General features: G+C 34.4%; 3 protein-coding genes across 3 annotated transcripts in view; 2 read left to right on the forward strand and 1 right to left on the reverse strand.

Moving 5' to 3' along the window:
- The window catches only part of LOC149426958 (uncharacterized), a 63,104-nt gene extending 55,658 nt beyond the window's left edge, over nucleotides 1-7,446 (forward strand). The window contains exons 3-5 of the mRNA XM_089639275.1: nucleotides 1,349-1,407; nucleotides 5,981-6,187; nucleotides 7,168-7,446. Coding sequence (XP_089495401.1) covers nucleotides 1,349-1,407; nucleotides 5,981-6,187; nucleotides 7,168-7,359 — 458 coding nt within the window. The 3' untranslated portion in view covers nucleotides 7,360-7,446. The remainder of the gene's footprint in view (nucleotides 1-1,348; nucleotides 1,408-5,980; nucleotides 6,188-7,167) is intronic.
- A 3,340-nt stretch (nucleotides 7,447-10,786) lies between these two features.
- LOC149426959 (DNA polymerase epsilon subunit 4-like) lies at nucleotides 10,787-13,293 on the forward strand. The gene is made up of 2 exons (XM_089639297.1): nucleotides 10,787-11,220; nucleotides 12,923-13,293. Exons 1-2 carry the CDS (start codon nucleotides 10,918-10,920, stop codon nucleotides 13,064-13,066), a joined length of 447 nt encoding a protein of 148 aa, XP_089495423.1. The 5' UTR covers nucleotides 10,787-10,917; the 3' UTR covers nucleotides 13,067-13,293.
- Nucleotides 13,294-13,394: 101 nt separating this feature from the next.
- LOC149426960 (maltase A1-like) lies at nucleotides 13,395-19,791 on the reverse strand. The gene is made up of 9 exons (XM_089639286.1): nucleotides 19,674-19,791; nucleotides 18,075-18,238; nucleotides 17,859-17,984; nucleotides 17,002-17,457; nucleotides 16,813-16,920; nucleotides 16,150-16,398; nucleotides 15,185-15,282; nucleotides 14,947-15,090; nucleotides 13,395-13,461 (listed from the first exon to the last, which is right to left on the reverse strand). Exons 1-9 carry the CDS (start codon nucleotides 19,774-19,776, stop codon nucleotides 13,395-13,397), a joined length of 1,515 nt encoding a protein of 504 aa, XP_089495412.1. The 5' UTR covers nucleotides 19,777-19,791.
- Between the last annotated feature and the right edge of the window lie 1,452 nt (nucleotides 19,792-21,243).

A 21,243-nucleotide genomic window follows, 5' to 3' on the forward strand; every position in this document is an offset into this window, starting at 1 on the left:
CTACGTGCCAATGACGAAATGTGAAAAAAATTGAATTTTTTTCAACACGCGTTCCGACATCGCCATTATACCATTCGTGTTTTACTGATAGTTTATTAGCAAATCTTTCAATTCATTCGTTAAAGGCCTGCAATCCGTGTTTAACAGGAAAACTAATAATTTGAAGAGATTGTTAATAAATAGCAATATTTTACATCAGTGGGATGCGAAAAGTGCATCGTGCTAAAAAAACTTTTGGGAAAGGGGCCACTGAACGAAATATTACAATAATAACAATAAAATTATTCATAATCGAAGCAGATAAAATATTGCATTATTTTCTGAATATAATTGGAAATTTTCTTTGTTAAAAATTGCATTGTGTTATTGTAAGGAAAACTTCTTTGTCTCTCTTATCAGTTGATTTGAGTGACAAATTAAAATAGATTATAGGTTTTAATGATATTCTCTATTACTTATAATCTCTAAATAGTATAAAATAAAATTATATGTAAATAATACATGCATATTATATTTATAAAAAGAAGAGAAAAGTCGATGTTTTGTATCAAGTCGTAAAAAAATATTTTCGGGGGCTTATTATTATTATTGGTAACGCTAGCTAAACCTTATGAGATACATCAAAATAATGTACTACGGAATCGTTTATCTTTAAAAGGTTTACAGAAAAGTCCACGGTGGTATATGTCTACCTCCTAAGAATAACCCACAGTAATCCTTTTTTCATATAATTTATACATGCATATTAATAATTTATACATGCATATAAATAATTTATACATGCATATAAATAATTTATACATACATATTAATAATTTATACATGCATATAAATAATTTATACATGCATATAAATAATTTATACATGCATATAAATAATTTATACATGCATATGAATAATTTATACATGCATATAAATAATTTATACATGCATATAAATAATTTATACATGCATATAAATAATTTATACATGCATATGAATAATTTATACATGCATATAAATAATTTATACATGCATATAAATAATTTATACATGCATATGAATAATTTATACATGCATATAAAATTTATAGAAAGTAGAGAAAAGTCGAGCAACGCCGGGTACACGTCATCTACGGGTACGTATACATTTGCGAACCGAAACGCGAACCGTACCACGAATTACGGGAAAGGAACGAATCAACTCCAAGCGGCGTTCTTTTCTCGTTTCTTTCCCATAAGTTGAGGTTCAGTTCGGCAGTTCGGCTCGCAGATGTATATGTAGCATAATATCAATGTTTTCCAAATCAAAATGTCCCAATTTTACCCAACTAAATACTAATTAAGATGTGTTTTTCTTTTCTTTACAGTCGTAGTAGAAGTGGATGGAAGGCCAATCGGTGTCGAGCTCTGTGATACAGCGGGACAGGTATATATTTAATAATACATAAAAATAAAAACGCATCTTTGCGTCAATCTCTTTCTTTTTTAGAAAATTGATTTTGTTCTTCCGAAAATGATAAAGGCGGTAAAATAGGAACTAACGAACTGCCTATGTATACTTTTCTTATTTTTTTTTATATTCACAAGATGTAAATAATATACATAGTAGCGAAGCCATTCGAAGCCACGAATGCGTAAATAAGTTTTTCGATCAGTTTATAAATGCATTCAAGTTTGAAGTATTCATTGCCTATGAATATTCTAATTTTTGTCGTTAATTAGTAGTTTGTTGAACAGTATATAGACCTCGCTAATTTTCTCTCGTTTAATAAATCAAAACCCAAATTTCTACAGAAATCATGTATATAATTTGTATAATTAATTATAAACCAAATATTCTGTGTAACATTATGTTTTTCAAATTACGAATTATACAATTTCTTCAAAGAAACGTCACTATCTCAACGACAACAGATGAAATGCAAAACGCTCAGTCAAAAATATGTTCCTGCCTAAACCAGCCTACATTTGTATGTTTCGTTATATTATTATTATTTGTAGGTAAATTGGAAAGAAAATTGATAGGCATATTATATTTGAGTGAAGTCAGTGACATTTTCGTTTTATGTAGTAAACCCTTTGTTTCTTAAATCATTGGACTAACCAGCCTCCATACGAACATTGTACAAAAGTCGTTGACCGTTACCTTTAGATTTATGGTTCTTACTTCAATCTACATGCTTGTGATTTATAATTACATATTCCTCATAATCGTGAACAAACCTTGCTTAAATAGACACTAGTAAAATAAATAAAACATGTAAACAGTTATCTCATAATTACATTATTATAATATTTTATTTCATTCGTTACATATATTTTATGTAAATAATAAATCATAAAAAGGTATTTTCTAATATTTTGACCTCGTAATACCAATCTACAGTGTACCTCTCAATAAGTAAACAATCGTCTCGAATTCGTGCGTCACCTCGAATAATATCAAAATATCGGTTTGAAAAAAAGTGTCGTGGAATTAAATACAGATAGGTACCTATCTCTGACGGTACCTCATAATAATGCACCCATATTATGACACCCAATTAGCGTAATGCTACGTACACATCCGCGAGCCAAACTACCGAACTGAACCTCAACTTATGGGAAAGAAACGAAGCAACCGCAAATAACGTGAAACGCACATTAACATTTGGTTCGTTCCTTATGGTACGGTTCGCGTTTCGGTTCGCAAATGTATACGTACCCTAATAGATACCAATCGATTGCATCAGGTAGACAATAATACTTACTTACCTTCAGTGGCGTAGCAATAGTCGGTCGTTATTCGAATTGTAAAAAGCGTAACTTCTTTTGGTGATTTCTATAACGACGTACAGAATTAATTCATTATATAAATATGTAAATATTTGTGACAAATAAAAATTTTCTAAATAAATTTCTTTTTTAGTTTTATGTTGCTTTAAAAACATCACGACAAAAGAACCACAAGTGCGAAAACCGCGATTTTGAGTTAAATATCATATATTCGTGAATATTCACTTTCAACAAACCTACCAAACCAACTGAGTGATCAGCTCTCCTCAAACGATTTAGAAGAGGATTGGACCAGTCTGAGAGATGCACTGCTGACAGCGGCAGAATCAGGCATTGGAAATAGACCTAGGCAGGTTAGAAATCCCTGGTTCGATGAGGAGTGCATACAGAGCGTCTGCAAGAAAAATGAGCTAAGAAAATTATGTATAGAAAGAGGAACAAGATCAAAAAGACAAGCCTACGAACAAGCACGAAGAGATGCTAACCATTTGATTAAAAGAAAGAAGAGACTATATTTTAACAACATATTGTTGAAAATGGAAAATGATTTTGTTAATAACAATCCACGTGAGGCATATAAAGGCGTCAATGTATTTAAAAAGGGCTTCAAACCCAACACATCCCTGTGCAGAGATAGTAATGGAGACATAATAGGAGATAAGGAAAAGATTAAGACTAGGTGGAAAGAATACTTCCAACAGCTCTTGAATCCCAATAACAACCTGACAGTCGAACCAACTCACATTCCGGATGAGCTAAATAATAATGAAACGACTAGAGCGCCATCGGTGGCAGAAGTAAGGGCTGCCCTAAATAAATTGAAAAACAATAAAACACCGGGAGGAGACAATATCCCGGCAGAGCTCTATAAATATGGATACGAACATCTGAAAAACCTGCTAACAATCGTATTGTAAAAATATGGACCGCCGAAAGAGTACCAGAAGAGTGGCAAACTAGTACCTATAATATGCCCCATACATAAAAAGGGAGACAAATTGAAATGTGAAAATCACAGAGGAATATCGCTACTTTGTACAGCGTCTAAAATCTTCACAACAATTTTGAAAGAAAGACTAGAACGTCATTCAGAGAACTTGCTGGGAGAGTATCAGGCAGGTTTTAGGAGGGGGAGATCCACCACTGATCAACTCTTTACTACTCGACAAATCCTGACAAAATGCTGGGAATTCGATATAGACATATATCAACTATTTGTTGACTTCAAACAGGCATATGACAGTATAGATAGGGAGAAAATATATGAAATACTCCTAAATTTTGGTATACCGCCCAAAATAGTCAAGCTTGTAAAAGCAACGATGGTTGGTTCACGATGTCGAGTAAGGATAGGAGGTGAAACAACGGAGGATTTTAACGTCTCCCAGGGGCTGAAACAAGGTGATGGCTTAGCTCCCACTCTTTTCAATATTGTTCTGGAGCACGTCGTGAGGAAGACAATGATTGCTACCGACTCAAACATTTGCTACAAAAGCAATCAAATAGTTGGATATGCAGACGACCTTAACATTGTCGGAAGATCCTTACAGGCTGTAAGAGAGGTGTTTGACCCTTTGGAGACTGCAGCAAGAGAGGTGGGCTTGCAAATCAATGAGAACAAAACTAAAATCATGATGCAAACCAGAACCCCACACCGCAGAATAAAAGATAAAGTGAATTTTAAAAACTCCTATAACTTTGAAGTGGTCGAAGAGTTTGCCTACCTGGGCTCCATCATAACGCAGGACAACGAAGATCCAGTAGAAGTAAGAAAGCGCATCACAGCCGCTAACAACACTTACTTCGCGTTGCTGCCAGTGTTCAAATCCCGAAACGTCCATAGGAAAACCAAAATAACCCTGTATAAAACAATTATTAGAACGGTCTTGGCCTATGGACGTGAGGCGGGAACACTGACAGCAAAGTCTGCGGAACGGCTGGACACCTTCGAAAGAAAGGTACTTCGAAGAATCTTAGGAGCAGTGCGAGAGGGAGAGGCATAGAGAATCCGCCACAATAAGGAGCTATATGACATCTACCAAGCTGCCAGACTCTCTACTCATTTACGGCTCCAAAGACTAAGATGGGCCGGACATGTGCACCGAATGCCAAGCACACGTGTACCAAAGAAGGTTCTAACAGGACACCCGGGAGGCAAACGAAAGGCGGGCAGACCTAGGCTGAGATGGGAGGACGATGTCAGGAAAGATACCAGAGGACTACTCCACGTTGCAGATTGGAAGACGACGGCCGAGGACAGAGGGCGGTGGAGGCTCATGTTAAAGGAGGCCAAGGCTCGAAATGGGCTGTAGCGCCATTGAAGAAGATTCGTGAATATTCAACTTTGTAGTGTAAAAAACTAAAATTAATATACTTATTTCAGCGTTTTTTTAGTGTTTTTTTATTCATAAAAATTTAAATGCCACAATTCTTTAGATTACAATGAAAAAAAAAAGAGATGAAATAAAAATAAAAAAACATAAGTATGAATAGAATGGAATAAAAGATCAGTTAATTTATTTATTTATTAATTTACGGATAATATGTCCATTAAAACCATAATATTGACACGAATAAGAAAATATAGATGACAGTGAATGGAGAGTACATGAATGTGAAGGGCAAAGACAATGTAAAATAGAAAATGTTCATATAGAAAATAACTACAAGTCATAGCATCAATAACGATTAAGTTGTGAAAAATTACACATTACGTATCGCTTTTTGAAAGTCATTAAGGACGGGTTGTTTCGGAGAATTTGAACAATTCATCAAATTTCAACGTTCATTTTCAAGTTCTGTGAAAGGTTTTTTCAAGTTCTGTTTTTATTTCAGTTTTGTCAAGCAACTAGCCTACAATGATATAATAACAGAACTTGAATAGGACTTTCACAGAACCCGAAAATGAACGTTGAAATTTGATGAATTGTTCAAATTCTCCGAAACAACCCGTCCTTAGACTTACACCAAAAAATTCAATGCTCTGACTTGAGTTTACAAGTCTCGACATTCTAGACAAAGAAGAATTTAATTTAATGACAAGATACATTCTTTGAAATAGTTTTTTTATTAGATACTTATACATGTTTTATTGCAAATACATACAAAAAATTTGAATATACTCGTATATATTAATGTAAAACGTATCTTTATTAAAAAAATAATTATAAAATAAACCAAAATAACTCATGTACTAATAATAATATCTCTCTAATTGTTTCCAGGACCAAGACTCCTTGAAGGGTTTAAGGGAACTGTGCTACCCCGGCACGGATGTGATAATGCTGTGCTTCTCCGTGATGAAGCCAGATTCCTTCCGCGCCATTGCCAGCCGCTGGGCGCCCGCCGTGCAATCCGTCCGCGCGCCCCTCGTGCTCGTGGGCACGCAGGCCGACCTCAGGGAGTGCGGACACACCGCCTATGAACTTAAGGTGAATACTATTTTTTTACTAAAAATATAGTAATATTATAAATAACATTTATATAATGCATTATTATCACTTACATAAATGCGGTATTCAAAAAATACATTTCAAATATTTTTTCGCCAACCCATCCAAACATTTAAAACGGAATTCGGGGTGGGTCAGGGCAGCCCTGTGTAGGCGCAATTGAAGAAGTCCGCTTGCCAAGGATCATGGAGCCAAGTATCTGATAATACCTAACACTTAATACAGCTCCCTTGAGATTTTTACTAGCGCCAGGCGCCGTTTGTTTCAGGTCTATATACATAAAAAAGTCTTTTATAATTGTATTTGATATACAGGGTTTTCCAATAAGAGGTGTTATTTTGAATAGCCCGCCATTTCGGTAGATGTTACTTTTGAAGCTGTCATTTTTTGACATTTGACAAGTAGAAACTACGCCATTAATAAAAATGGAACGATACACGCTTCAACAACGCATTGAAAATATTAAAATTCACTTGAGTGAATCAAATGCAAATCATCTTGAGTGATGAGGCCCATTTCCACCTCGGTGGCTTCGTCAACAAGCAAAATTGTTGCATCTGGGGCTCGGAAAACCCAAGAGTTATTGTTGAAAAGCCACTCTTTTCTCAACGTGTGACTGTTTGGTGCGGTTTATGATCCGGCGGAGTCATCGGACCTTACTTTTTCGAAAATGAGTCTGGAGCAATAGTTACGGTGAATGGATTGCGCTATCGAGAGATGATTAATGATTTTTTATGGCCGGAATTGGATGGTATTGATCTGGAAAACGTTTACTTTCAACAAAACGGCGCTACGTGCCACACAAGCAACGAAACCATTGATCTTTTACGATTGAATATCAAAATAACACATCTTATTGGAAAACCCTGTACATACGTGACTCGATTTCCGTTAAGTTTTTTGACCTGGAAGAATTTTTTTTACAGCAATTCATCAATAATTTAATTTTTATGTTTCAGGCGCATTGCGAATCTCCCGTGACAGAGTCTGAAGCCAGGATTCTGGCCTCTAAACTAAATGCCCCCTACATCGAAACGTCTTCTAAAACAAAAAGCCGTTTAAAAGATGTTTTTGACTCGGCGATCCTCGCCGCTCTTCCTGTTACCAAAAAGAAAACACCTTTTTGGAAGAAATTACTTTGTGTATTTTGATCAACATTAATTATCTGATAATAAAACCTATGATATTTTTATGATAACATTTATATTTACTTTATATCAATGAACAATAAATATATAATAATGTGACTTTTAAATAACTTGTTTTATTACCTTACCTATAGCAAATACACATTTATTTTAAACTAGTGCAGACTCATGAAAAATCACAGAATAGTCTGAATTATTGAAAAATTAATTCCAATTTAAAAAATGAGAAAATTGTTTTTATTTTAAAGAATCGAGTCGCCATCAATAACACTCCTTACGTAGATGGCGATAAGGCTTAAATTCACTCTTAACACCATCCAGCTGTTTTGATTTAGGCAAGAAAAAAACATGGCCAAAAAGTGCCTTTTATTTTATTTTGTGGATGTTCAGGCATAAAGATTTAAATGTTTTCCGATCATTTTATAAATAACTTAATTTTCCAAATTATACAATAAAACCATAACCGAAAATGGGTTCGTAAGTAGGAAATTATGAACTTCAAAGCAGTTTTCATAGGCCTTATAATTTTTTTTTCTGGGCTTATAAAAAGACTTTTGTAAAGTTTACTCGATTATTCCAAAGGCCAAGATGTATTATACTCGCGGTATTTAATTAAAGCATCTGAAACATTTCTAGGCGACCAAATTTTCAAAACAAAAACACATGATTTTACATTACTACGTAGTGCATCGCCTTAATAGGTAGGTACTTTATCATTTGAATTAAAGCGAAATTGAATTCATTACACCCATACAAGCAGGAACCATACCGTATACGAGAACAGACAAAGCCTTCTCCCTCAATCAGCAAAAATATTAGCAAGAACCTCTTCTTGGGTACCAAGCAGCGCCGCACTTTGGACGGAATGGAAAAAAAACGCGAATTAAGTGGTTTTTGCATACGTTAATTTTTTTAATATTTATATTTTTTTTAGTGTAGTACAATAGTTTCTGCATTTTATGTGTTAATTTAAATATGTCAATAGGGCTTGATGGAAGTTTGGCAACGCTGCAAAGTGTGTCGTAAGTTGAATGTTCGGCATCGCGTTTTTCAGTTCATTCCTACGCGTGAGCAGAGACGGTTGTGTAATAAGTGACTTTTGGATATATTTACAAAAGTTTCTTATGGCTGACATTCCTCAAGATATTCTTAATTTAATTTACAAAACTATATATCAATATATCATGTGTGTGAGATTTGAACTAACATCTAATTTTACACTATTTTTGAATTTTTTTGCTGTTAAAATGCATATTTCTATTAGCATTTAGAAACAAAACATCGTTTGTTCCCATTTATGAATATATAAGTATTGTAGACTGAAGTCTCACCTTTAATGTCATATATAAATTGTGATCATCTTTTGTCCTTCCTTGAACAATTTTGTTATTTTCAGGAAGGCCTATATGCATTCTCCGGAGAGAATTATTCGAGGCATTAAAAAAACGGGGTATATTAAATGCCACTTCTGCGAAATTAAAATAGTTTTTAATTAATTACGTAACACAAAAATACCACATAGCGGCAGGTTCTAACATTTTGAGCCCTACATTTTACAAAAACATTAAGAATTTTTCACTACAATTAATGACGAAATGGAGAAAAAGCCATTTATAATAATAAATTAATATTTTTACTTAAAAATAGTTATAATTCATTAATAAGATTAAAAAAAATATTGCACTAATATTTAGCCATCAAACAATTAATTCGTGTTTTTTCTTCATTCCGTCCACTGTGCGCCGGCCCTATGCGGACGCAATTGGAGCAGTCCGCTCCGGGCACCGAAACTTGACACCTAACACGCCTTTTCTTTTCGCCCTGAGATGATTTTTCATAAAAACGGCCCTATTAAAAATACAAATCATCCAAATATGATTTATTACGATTATTATATATTACTATTTTTTATCTATTAAAAATAGGTAACTCTTATTCCCCTCCCCCCTCATTCATTCATCCACACAATAAACCCCGATTAGGGGTGCTATAGTCTCACAGGTTCCGGGCAGTTGAGACTGGTAGTCAAATAAAATTTAAAAAATAAACATAAAATACTCCTTATAATTTGAAGTATTGGTGAAGTATATACAGGGTGTCCGGAAACTCGTAGTACAAGCGGGAAACTGGTGAATCTACATCACATTTGGAGTCGATTTTGTAGTATATATTTTTTTTATTTGAGCTTTCGTTATCGAGTAAATCGAGTTTGAAGTTGATTTTTTTTTTTTTTTTTTTTTTAATCAAATTCTTATAAATTATTACTGAAGATCAAAGTACCCAACTACTTAAAACTATTTGAAATTAAAACAAATGAAGAAACTCGGATTTGAAGCATTATTTTGAAATCACCCTTCATTTAACCCTGTGTAATCATAAAATATTTCTGCTCTGCAGGGTTAAAACATCTGTTATTCAACTCTAAACACCAGAAAAAACTTTAACCCTAAAATAGCTTCCCGCTTGTACTACGAGTTTCCGGACACCGTGTATTTAAAAGACTAAGCGTATCAACGTCCTGTTTCCACTCGACCGTTTTGTATTTCACCGGTCTGTAAATTAGCTTGCACGTTCCGTTTCAAGATGGTGGCCATTGGGCAGTGGTTGAAGAAGAATAATTTCTATCAATGTGAAATCGTCTTGTTTATTTAGCTTTCTTCTTAGCATTTGGTAAACATTACAAATACCTGCATTTTTCAGACATGAAGAAAGTTTGAAAAAAGTATTGTCATTGATATAGTGACCTTTCTTTAGACAAATCAAATAATTTCTTATTTGATATTTTTTGAATGTTACCTAAATTCTAAATATTTTATAATTACGTTCTTTTTCAAATCATTTCGGAGAAAATTTTGGTTTTGATTTATGTTATGAGAAAATTAGAAACGTGTCTTTTGATCAGTCCAAGGTTCTTAAAATATATTTTTTGTATCACAGAACTCCGGCCCTGAGCCAAATGGCGCCTTGCGCAAGTAACATTTTGCGCGCTCCTTGTCAAAAGCTGTAAAATTTAACGTATGATTTTTATTTTTGAGTAACGCCGTTTTTATGAAAAATAATCTCAAAAGCGATGTGTTAGGACTGTTATTAATGTGGTATTTTCAGTGCTTTGGAGCCAATGTAATTACGCGCCCGGAGCCGACCGCTCCAATTGTCCCCACATAAGGCCGGCCCTAAGTCAAAACTATTATTTCAAACTCGAGCGTTATTTTCACTGTAATTTACTTCTGCGCTCCGGATACCACCAGAAGCCGGGGCATTTTAAATGGTAAAATTTTCGAAAATCAAATCGAAGAGGAAAAATCGGAAACAAAACAAAAATTTTCTAAATCCGTAGTCGACGAATATTTACACGAAAATCACACTAGCCATATCAAGAAACCATAGATAAACAACTTTAAGATTTAACGCGCGAAGCGAACGACAAATGATCATTGTCAAACATAGTTCTTAGTTCTGTCAAAATACGAATTGCATGGTTATCAATCATTACAAACCTCATGCTAAGTTCATAAACATAACTTCCTTGCGTGTTATATATTAACAGTTTATATCACTAAAATGGATGACGACATTGTCAACTCTGAGAACTATCTAGATATGGGTCTCATGGATGAAGAAATAGAAATTACACCGGAGATTATCGACAATACAGTCAATACAACTCCGATCGTTGCCGACATTGCAGATGAATTGACGGAAAAGGAAAGTGAACCCACTAAAAATGATCAAACTGACAAAAATAAACCTGAAACAGTGAAATTTACACAGCTTCCTTTAGCGAGAATAAAAACTATAATGAAAATGGACCCCGATGTCAATCTCGCGAGTAGTGACGCTGTTTTTGCTGTCACGAAAGCTACGGTAATGATAACTTAGTTATGGTATTGTTTCCCTCGCTAATAACTATTGCTCTCACCGATATTTCAATAGTACCTACGTTAAGATATCTACTAAAAAAATGACTTAACTCTAGCATTTTATAACGGCTTTTGAACGAATTAGTATTTCGAATTCTATCCCTTTTCATATAAACTAATAATATATACCTTATGTAGAACTGCTTCCAACATTGTGCAAAACCAGTATCCATTATCAGAGCAGCGTGGTGGGCATTTGTAGTTTGTCTTATGTAATTATTAGCTTCAAGCGTCTACCAATAGGTCTGGAAATTATAGCCTAGTATGAGTGTTGTCCCAGAAGTATGTGACGTGGTGGGCATTTGTAGTTACTGTCTTGTGTTATTATTAGCTTCAAGTGTCGACCAATAGGTCTGGAAATTATAGCCTAGTATGAGGGTTGTCCCAGAAGTACCTGACGTGGTGGACATTTGTAGTTACTGGCTTATGTTACTATTAGCTTCAAGTGTCTACCACTAGGTCTTAAATTATTGCCTAGTATGAGGGTTGTTCCAGAAGTACCCGACCTAACAAAGAAAACACAAAAAAATAACTATCTTTCTTTTTCAACATGGTCTCCATTTAGCTTGATACACTTTCCCCAGCAATGTTCAATAGCTTTGATACCCTGTTTATAGTGAGAACCATCGAACTCAAAATAACCATCCACCGTAGATTCCACTTCTTCATTGTTGGCAAATCTTGTACCACCGAGCCATTTTTTCAAGTTTTGAAAAACTAAATAATCCGAGGGGGCTAAATCTGGAAAATTGGGTGGGTGAGGAAGCAACTCTAACTTTAACTTATAGATATTGGTCATCACGATAACGGATGTGTGAACTGATGCATTGTCTTGATGAAACAACTCTTTCTGTTTCTCTAAATGTGACTGTTTTTTCTTGATTTCGTCACTTAAATGCTGCAATAAGTTCGTATAATACTCGCTGTTGATTTTTTTTCCTTTTTGAAGATAGTCAATGAAAATTATGCCAAAAAACTGAGGCCATGACCTTGCTAGCAAATGGAACTGTATTGGTCTTCTTTGGAGCCGATTCTCCCCTTTCGGTCCATTGTTTTGACTGTTCTTTCATCCCATGGTTGTCCATCCATGGTTATGAATCGAAGCAAAAACTCTGCTTTATTGCCGCATAACACTCCATTGAAACATCCTCATGACGCTGTTTTTGTTCCATTGTGAGCAAATGTGCAACCCATCTTTCTCATAGCTTCCCCATGCCGAAATTTTCAGTCAATATGCCATGTACAGCACTTTTTAAATGTCTACCATGTCTGCTAGCTTGTGCACTTTCAGTCGACGGTCATCCAATGCCATTTTGTGTATTTTCTTCATCATTCACCAAACAACGACCACCATTTAAGTCCGGTACTTCTGAGACTACCTTCGTATTCACTTCTATACAGAAATGCTCGGCCTATGAGGTCACGCTCATCCGTGAACACTAGGCTTATGCAAAATTTAGAGCACATGCACAGAGAATTGTTTTACTGCTCAGAAAGAAAATAATATAGGTACCGTTTGTATTTATGACTAGATAATTATTGTTTTTACTTTACAACAGAATTATATTTTGAACACTTGGTCTGGACTTAGTAGCCTTGAATCTTATCTTATAATCATTAAATCTCCAATATTTGTATTGTTACAGGAATTGTTCATAGACTCAATAGCCAAAGAAGCATATAGCTACACAGCTAAAGGTAAAAGAAAAATCATCACCAAAAAAGACTTGGATGCCGTTATTGACACTGTGGACTGTTTGTGTTTTCTGGAGGGAGCCATGGATATTTGAAATTACTTTTCCAACACAATATGGCATCAATAAAAGTCCTGTTTCCTATGTTTTGGTGGAAATCCATAATGCCTTATGTTTATGCGCCAATTGTTATCTAACAATTTATTATTATAATGGAGTTATATACCTAACTACTTTTATATGCATATTTCTAGTTAATAAGTTTTAATGTTTATTTAAATGTGTTATTAAGTGTATATTTTTAAATAAACCTCTACAATAAGCAATCTCAATAAAAAAAACTCTTGTAAAATGTTCATATTATTTTCTATTCTTAATTTATTTTTTTTTTACAATAAATTATTAATCCTTTATTTGTATGACACTACGGCGTAACAAGAATGACTGCATCGTAAGGAGATAGAGTCAAGTTGGCTGTCTTCACACGAGTTCTGGAAAAGACAAAAATTAAATTATCAATAATTGATCATTGAAGATAACAACTCTCAAATGAAAAATATGAAACAGAAAAATTATAAAATGATTCGTTTGCATCTGGGAATTAAACCCAGAATATCAGCCTCCTGAATAAACCACAGACCTCAGCCTTGTCGGGGCTTAATTGGTTTAATTTTAATTTAATTTAATTTCTTTAACGAAGACACCATTGGTTTTGAAACAACTCGATTATTAGTGGAGAAAATATAAAATGCTTGGAGAAAATATAAAAACTATAGGTACGTTAAATTCATTCAAGAAAATGGTCAAAATCTCCGTACTAGCTGAGAATGATGATTTTGGATCACCCATGTTGTCGCTTATATCATAATTCCTTGTGGAAGCTCTGTTTCGATACAATCCTTATTTACTTACTGCGCATGCACTTATTTACTTCTAAAATAACTTTTGGTTATTTATTATTATGTTAATTATTATTATCTACTTAATTATCGTATTAATATTTACTTTAATTATTGTCTAGCTAAAATATTTACTTACTTACTTTTTATTATAATATTATCTACTTACCTATCGGTTATTATTTACCTTTTTTATTTTTTCTTATAATCTATTATTCATACTATCCATGTTGTAATTGTTAGTATGGTTGCCCTATGCTTGTGTCTGATAAGCCAGCACAGGTACCTTGTACTTTAGTTAACAGAAGAATATTATTGTTGCCAACTTACTTAATAATGCTTCTTTTGTTGACTTTTTTGTTTTTATTTTTTTCATACATTTGTTACTAAAATTTTGTTTATTTTTGTCTACCGGTCTCGAAACGTCCGTGTCATAAACTTTTCTTTTTTTGTTTAAATTTAATTTAATGTTGTTATTATTTTAAATTTACATATGTATTTTTTTTAAATGATATTATTGTAAAGCTACACATCTTGATACAGGAATGCTCTAGTGAGATGTGCAGAGTATGCTTTTTATGTAAAACTGTTTTTTGAATTAAATAAATAAATAAATTAGTGAAATTAAATATCTGATTAAATAGTGGTGTATACAAATTTTCTTTCATGTAACCAATTTAATTGATTTAAAGTACCTATTCCCGTAGTAATATTACACCACAAGGCTGATAAATGCAAAATTGCTTAAAAATTCATTATTATTGAAGTTATGTACATTTATTTACAACATTTGGGAGATAGTTCTTTGGTAGATCTATTTGAAAGTATGTTCCTTTTTTAATAAACAAAATGAAAGTTTGTTTTTTAAAAAAAGAGTTGGTTTTGAAAGAAGTATAGTATATATTTGTGAGAAAATATGGCTTAGGGAGGAAAAAGTGGGGATAGAATGTAATTAAAGAAAAATAGCTATGACGGACAGACGAGTTACAAGTGGAATCTATGAATTATTATTTTTATCAAAAGGACTGGGTACTGTGAGCTGGCAACTATAATTAATTAATTGACTTAAGAAGTTACCCTTTTTCGAGTTTTGAGCTGATACCAGAAGAGTAGACCTCCAAATCTGCTGGGAGTGCTCGGAAGAATGGAGTCAAGTCCACAGTTTGGGAAGTTGTGGCCAAATTAGCAATAGCTACAGTTGTTGGTTCGTTTGGCAGAGACCTATAATATAAAAATAATCCCTTGTTAGTTTTGAAATTAAATAACTATGATAAAAGTTTATTAGAATAAATGTACTATGCATCAGGAAACAAACCTCATGATGGCAAGAACATCTGCGGTAATTGCTTTGGTGGTCAAATCTCCCTCGATTTGTACAGTGGTGTTTCTCAAAGCGACAACATCTTTATAGAACTGAAATAAATAATTATATTATTACTAACTATCTCTTACTAATAATAATATGTATCACAGCCAAGTATGATAAAAAATTTAACAAATAATAATATATTCATTTTTGACGGGCATACAAGAAAGCTGAACTCAAAAAATTAACTTGAATGTTTATTTACCGTCAATTTCTCATTTATGCTGGTGTTGGTAGGACACAATTTCGGAATGAGTTTGTGTGAGGTACAAAAATACTGTAACGAGGTAAAGTGAATGAATGACTGCGACCAATGCATGATATTGTCTTTTGTATTATATACCCACTTCCATGCAGGGTCAGCCCTGAGCCAAACAGCACCTGGCGCAGTTAAAATTTTGGCACTCCTTATGAAAACTAGAAGACGCCGAGGTAGGTGATCATTGCAATCAATCATATTTGGATGATTTGTATTTTTGCGTAGCGCCGTTTTTATGAAAAATAATCTCAAGGGGGATGGGTTAGGACTGTTAGATTTTAGGTATTATTAGCGCCTTGGCAATTAGGCGCCCGGAGCGGACTGCTCCAATTGCGCCGGCCCTGTTTCCATGTCTGATGCTGTATGTCTTTAATACAAAAATGTGGCATACACGAAATACGAAATTGTAGTGCCAATACACAAACATCTCACTACCTCACCAACACATCACCTCATTATACGAGAATCTACAGTCTATTTTATAACTAAAGTTGAAGTTGATTCAACTTTTGGTTTCTATTTTATAAAAAGCCTGTTTTCACTGATCTATCTCATATATTCTATGAAATAATTCATAAAATAGATAAGATGGGATTCCAGCTTTAGATATGATGCATGTTGTGCGTCATTAATTACAAAGAAAATAAATATGTACCTTAAAGTGACTCTTAGGGGCAGCCTGCTGAGCTTTTAGGTTGACTGTCTTGTAGTTGCTGGCCACCGGCAGCCATGTCGTGTTGGCCGTAGAGAATCCGGCATTGACAGAGTCGTCCCACTGGAAGGGGGTTCGTGCGGGGTCTCGAGACACTTTGTTGTAGTTGATGGGGTCTTCCGTGTTGCATCCCTGAGGATCCTTGGTTTCTTCCCAGCTTACTTCACCATTGGTCATGGCCAGTTCTTCTCCCTGGAAGAGAAGTTATGTAAATAGGTAATTTATTGTAATTTTGAAGAAAGTCCTAGATTAAGCTGGGAAAGGGCAGGAAGTCCTAGATTAAGCTGGGAAAAGGCAGGAAGTCCTAGATTAAGCTGGGAAAGGGCAGAAAGTCCTAGATTAAGCTGGGAAAGGGCAGGAAGTCCTAGATTAAGCTGGGAAAAGGCAGGAAGTCCTAGATTAAGCTGGGAAAGGGCAGAAAGTCCTAGATTAAGCTGGGAAAGGGCAGGAAGTCCTAGATTAAGCTGGGAAAGGGCAGGAAGTCCTAGATTAAGCTGGGAAAAGGCAGGAAGTCCCAGATTAAGCTGGTTGCAATGTTTCAAGTTGTATGATGATGTTGCGGTCTTGCTGAATTATTACTGTTATAACTGACGTATGTTATTTTACCTGATAGGTCAATGCCACTCCTGGAAGCATTAAAGCAATCATATTCATGATGTCTGCCCTCTCTATTCCTTGCTTTGTTGCCATCCTGGGGTTGTCATGATTTCCGTTCTGAAATAAAGGTTGATTAATAATTACATATCGTTAAGGTCTCGCCTACTAAATTATTTATAAATAATATGCGCCACTTACCACCCAGTTAGCAGTCTGTCCAACGGGCATGTAAGTTTGCCATTTGTCGATGACAAACTTCATGTCTCTGGCGTCTGAGTTGTTGTTGATTCCGTTTAAGAATTCGAAATTGAATGGCAGGTGCGCTCCGCGGACTGTTTCGTTTCCGTAATATCTCATCACATTTTTGACATCGGTATATGCCTCGACAAGCATCACACGAGGCATGCCGTCTTTCTGCTCAAACTCATCCAGCACCGCTCTCCACTGGTAGATCATGTCGTAGGTGGGCTCTTGGTTCTGGGTGTAGATGTGGTCCGTGTAGTCATTGTCTTCTGGGCTCGGTCCAATGATGTTGCTGAGAGGCTCATCAGGGAATTTACCACCAAAATCTTTTGGGTCTACTTCAAACAGGAAAGGGACAGCATCTACTCTGAAGCCTCCAACTCCCTTGTCCAGCCAAAAACGTAAGACACTCTGGAAAAAATATGACCAGTAAGCAAGCAGTTACATAATAATACTATTATAACACTTGTAATGATAATGTTTGCTACAATAATGACATTTATCAAACATTAAAAATATCCATATTTGACTTATTTGGTCAAATGAACCATTTCCACATGTACTTTTTACTAGTAAAATGACATAAGTACCTGACCTACCAAAAGTTGCAACGAGAGCCGGTGGTAAGTGTCAGCATTGCTTCACAATATTGTTACAATAATTAAAAATATTCTACCTCATTTCCTGAAAAATTATTAATTTTGAATTGTGTCATTATTGCTGCAAACAAGTGGATACGTCACATTAAAAATTCAGAGAAACTATTTAATTTCAGCAAATGAAATCATAGAATTCAGATTTAATAAACTTACCTTCATCTCTTCTACCAAACGAGGTTCTCTGTAGTTGAGGTCGGGCTGACCAATGACAAACTGGTGAAGATAATACTGGCCCCTCACTGCGTTCCACTCCCAAGCACTCTTGCGGAAAACACTGACCTGTAAATTAGACAAAGAACAATAAATTATGTTGTTCTTCTTTTCACGTATCTAATATTTGATACAAAATTTTAAAAAGTGTTTTTATACCCAGTTGTTTGGTGGCAGTGTATTCCCCGTGTTGTTGGGGTCAGGTTTTCCATCAGCCCACACAAAGTAGTTTTCATATCCTTGGGTTCTGTTGGCAGACAGGTTGAACCAGTCACTCTCATTACTGCTGTGGTTTGGTACAAAGTCCAGAATTACTTTGATATCTGTAAAATATATTATAAACGCATTACAAAACAAACAATACCGTTTTACAGTGAAACCAAAGATATTAGAAGAACGAGATGTGCTATGAGCAGTTCGTACTGAGTGGAATTGTTTTGCCGAGTGTCGCCGGTTTTGTTCACCAATACTACTGCACATCTTCGCTTACGCTAAGGTATCCGCACTAATACATAGAACAGATTTCTGTGCGTACACGTCCCGATACCGTTCAAAGTACCCTAATTAGGTAGTACTCCGGCTACGGTCCGGCGGCCAACATAGCATATCTCGTTCTTCTAATATCTTTGAGTGGAACCTATATTATAATTTAAACTATTAAACTAATTTATATGTTCAGAAACAATTATTTATAACATATTAATCATAGGCCGGCTCAGAACAGGAAACCCGAGTGAGGAGGACTGTGAAAATTGTGACATTTAATTTTATTATATTATTATTTTTTTTTTTAAAGAAAGATAAACATTCCCGGGTTACGAATAACCTGACAATATTTGAAAATCTCCTACTACCACCACAGTAAGCGGAAAATTTTGCTTGTATTGTGATGGAGGACTTAGCCAGCCGAGGAATTGAACACACTACGCCTGGGTGGGATCCAAATGCGATGTGAACTCAGCCATGGACCGGTCAATTATTTTTATACATGCTTTAACAATATTCTTTACAATATATAACTTAATGTAATTACCTCTTAACCTCTTGTGCGCCAACATATCCTTGCGAATGCGCAGTCTTTTTCAGACAAAACTTAATTTTGGATTTTAGGCCAAAATACCCAACCAAACTGAATAATATTTTTAGTCAAAAGGTATACCATATATCTAGTACGGATAAGTTATTCCTTGCCGTTCCTCTTGGATATTTTCAAAAAATCATTTCTATATATTGAACGAGCTATTCTGGGGAAAATACTTATGGTAGATTATATATAATTTGTGAAAACACATTTTCTGGCAAGACAGTACAATTTACAAAAACTTCATTTTGCAAATACAAGTAAGTTATTACAAAAATAGAATCAGATGGCGCACGGCGAAAATTTTGTGTCGGTGATCAAGAAGTTAAGTCAATAATGTACAAACTTAACCAAATTATGAATTGACACTTTATAATTATTATTCTTGTTTTTAGTTATATCAGTTTCCTTTCAAATTTATCAACATGACAAGCTCGCTCTTATATTATAATATTCATACATAGTATTAGGAAATCTTTTCATTCATTCAATATTTTAACTGGTGAAACATTATTAAAAACTAAAATATGAATATGAAAATATGAATTCTTACCACCACATTATTATAAATAGTTGAGCTTTGATTTTATATATCAAATATCACAGATATTTGGTTTTAAGTGTTATACAGAAAGGCAGTTGTGTGTGTGTCTTTCTTCCATGGTTTTACCACTTACCAAGATTCTTAGCAGCCAGCAGAAGGTTATCAAAGTCTTGCATGGTTCCATATTCAGGCTGGATCTCCTTGAAGTCAGCAATGTCATATCCAAAGTCGTACATCGGAGACTTAAAGATGGGGGACAGCCAAATGGCCTGGGCTCCTGAATCCTTAATGTGCGTCAGTCCTTGGGTGATGCCTATGAAGGAAGAAAATGCCCCCATGTTTAAACTATGAATGTTCTTAGAAGGATTCTCCATAAAACTGAGAAGAATTATTTCCGTGGTAGTAACCCTCTCTCCTGAGGTGACAAGTGTCTTGTTATTAGTTCAACAAATGTCATTATCTCCTTCACAATACAATAAGGAATGATGTGAAACATGTTTGCAAGAACTTTTTTAGATAATTTTTTATATTTTGAAGACCATCAAATTTAATATCATACCAGATCTTGTAGCACCCATATGGGTACTTACATTCATATTACATAAATATGAGTTAATACATAATGAATTCTGAATAAGTTGCGAAAAAAACTTGTTTTCTGTCTATAAAAAATGTAACATGAAAAGCAGGGATTATATCTATATATTTAATGTAAATGTTCATTTGTTCAAAATCTTAAATCTCCGAAAGTTCTTCACAGATTGCTTTGAAATTTTGAAAATAATGTTGCATTCAAATACGCATATGTTTTTATATACATACTTATATTATATAGATATCACCCGTGATTAGGTAAAAACATGCTTATTTTTAAAAACAGCGCCATATCTTGGAAGTAAAAGTAAATTGCCCTATTGTTTCTCTATCTGCACAGACAGACTGAGCCATAGCAACGCGTGGCTGGGTACAGCTAGTTTTATTATAAAATTGTTGCACTAATAATATCTATGAACATTAAAAATCATACAGAAGATTGCGCGTCACTTTCAATTGTTTAAATTTAAATATTTATTCAATAAAAAGGAAGATGAAATTATTAAACAAAGCCTACATAATATGTTACTTTTTTAATGCAATTTATTCCACAAAAAAAAATGGTGTCACTTAACAGATATTATCGGCGCAACAACGAAATGTATTTGTATTATGAATGAAAGGAAATAACTTGTTCCAAGGACATTGAAATTTTTTTGTTGCTTTATTATCCAATGTGCATTAGTTTTCAAAAATGTCATTATGGGTTAGTTGTTTCAATTAACTGAAATAATATCAGAATTTCAGTAGAAACTTTCACAGAACTTGAAAATTAACTTTGAAATTTGATTAATAATATAATATTTACCATTCAGATCTCCAATGCCATCTCCATTAGTGTCCTTGAAGGACCTTGGGTAGATCTGGTAGACCACCGTCTTCTGCCACCACTTGACCTCAGCGGAGACGGCCACAACCGTTCCTACGACTAACAGACAACACAGAAGCTTCATGGCGAATGGTTTACTTCTCCCAACACATATGCATTTATATATTCTTTCATTATCGTCTTGAGAACGCTTAATAGATAATAATCTAAGTATGTACTATTATAATTGGATCCTTCCTCTCATTATTATCGCAATGCTGTTCAACTATGAATTTATTAT

The sequence above is a fragment of the Hesperophylax consimilis genome, chromosome 1, assembly GCF_061612785.1.
Source record: "Hesperophylax consimilis isolate HC1 chromosome 1, BYU_Hcon_1.0, whole genome shotgun sequence".
NCBI lineage: Eukaryota > Metazoa > Arthropoda > Insecta > Trichoptera > Limnephilidae > Hesperophylax > Hesperophylax consimilis.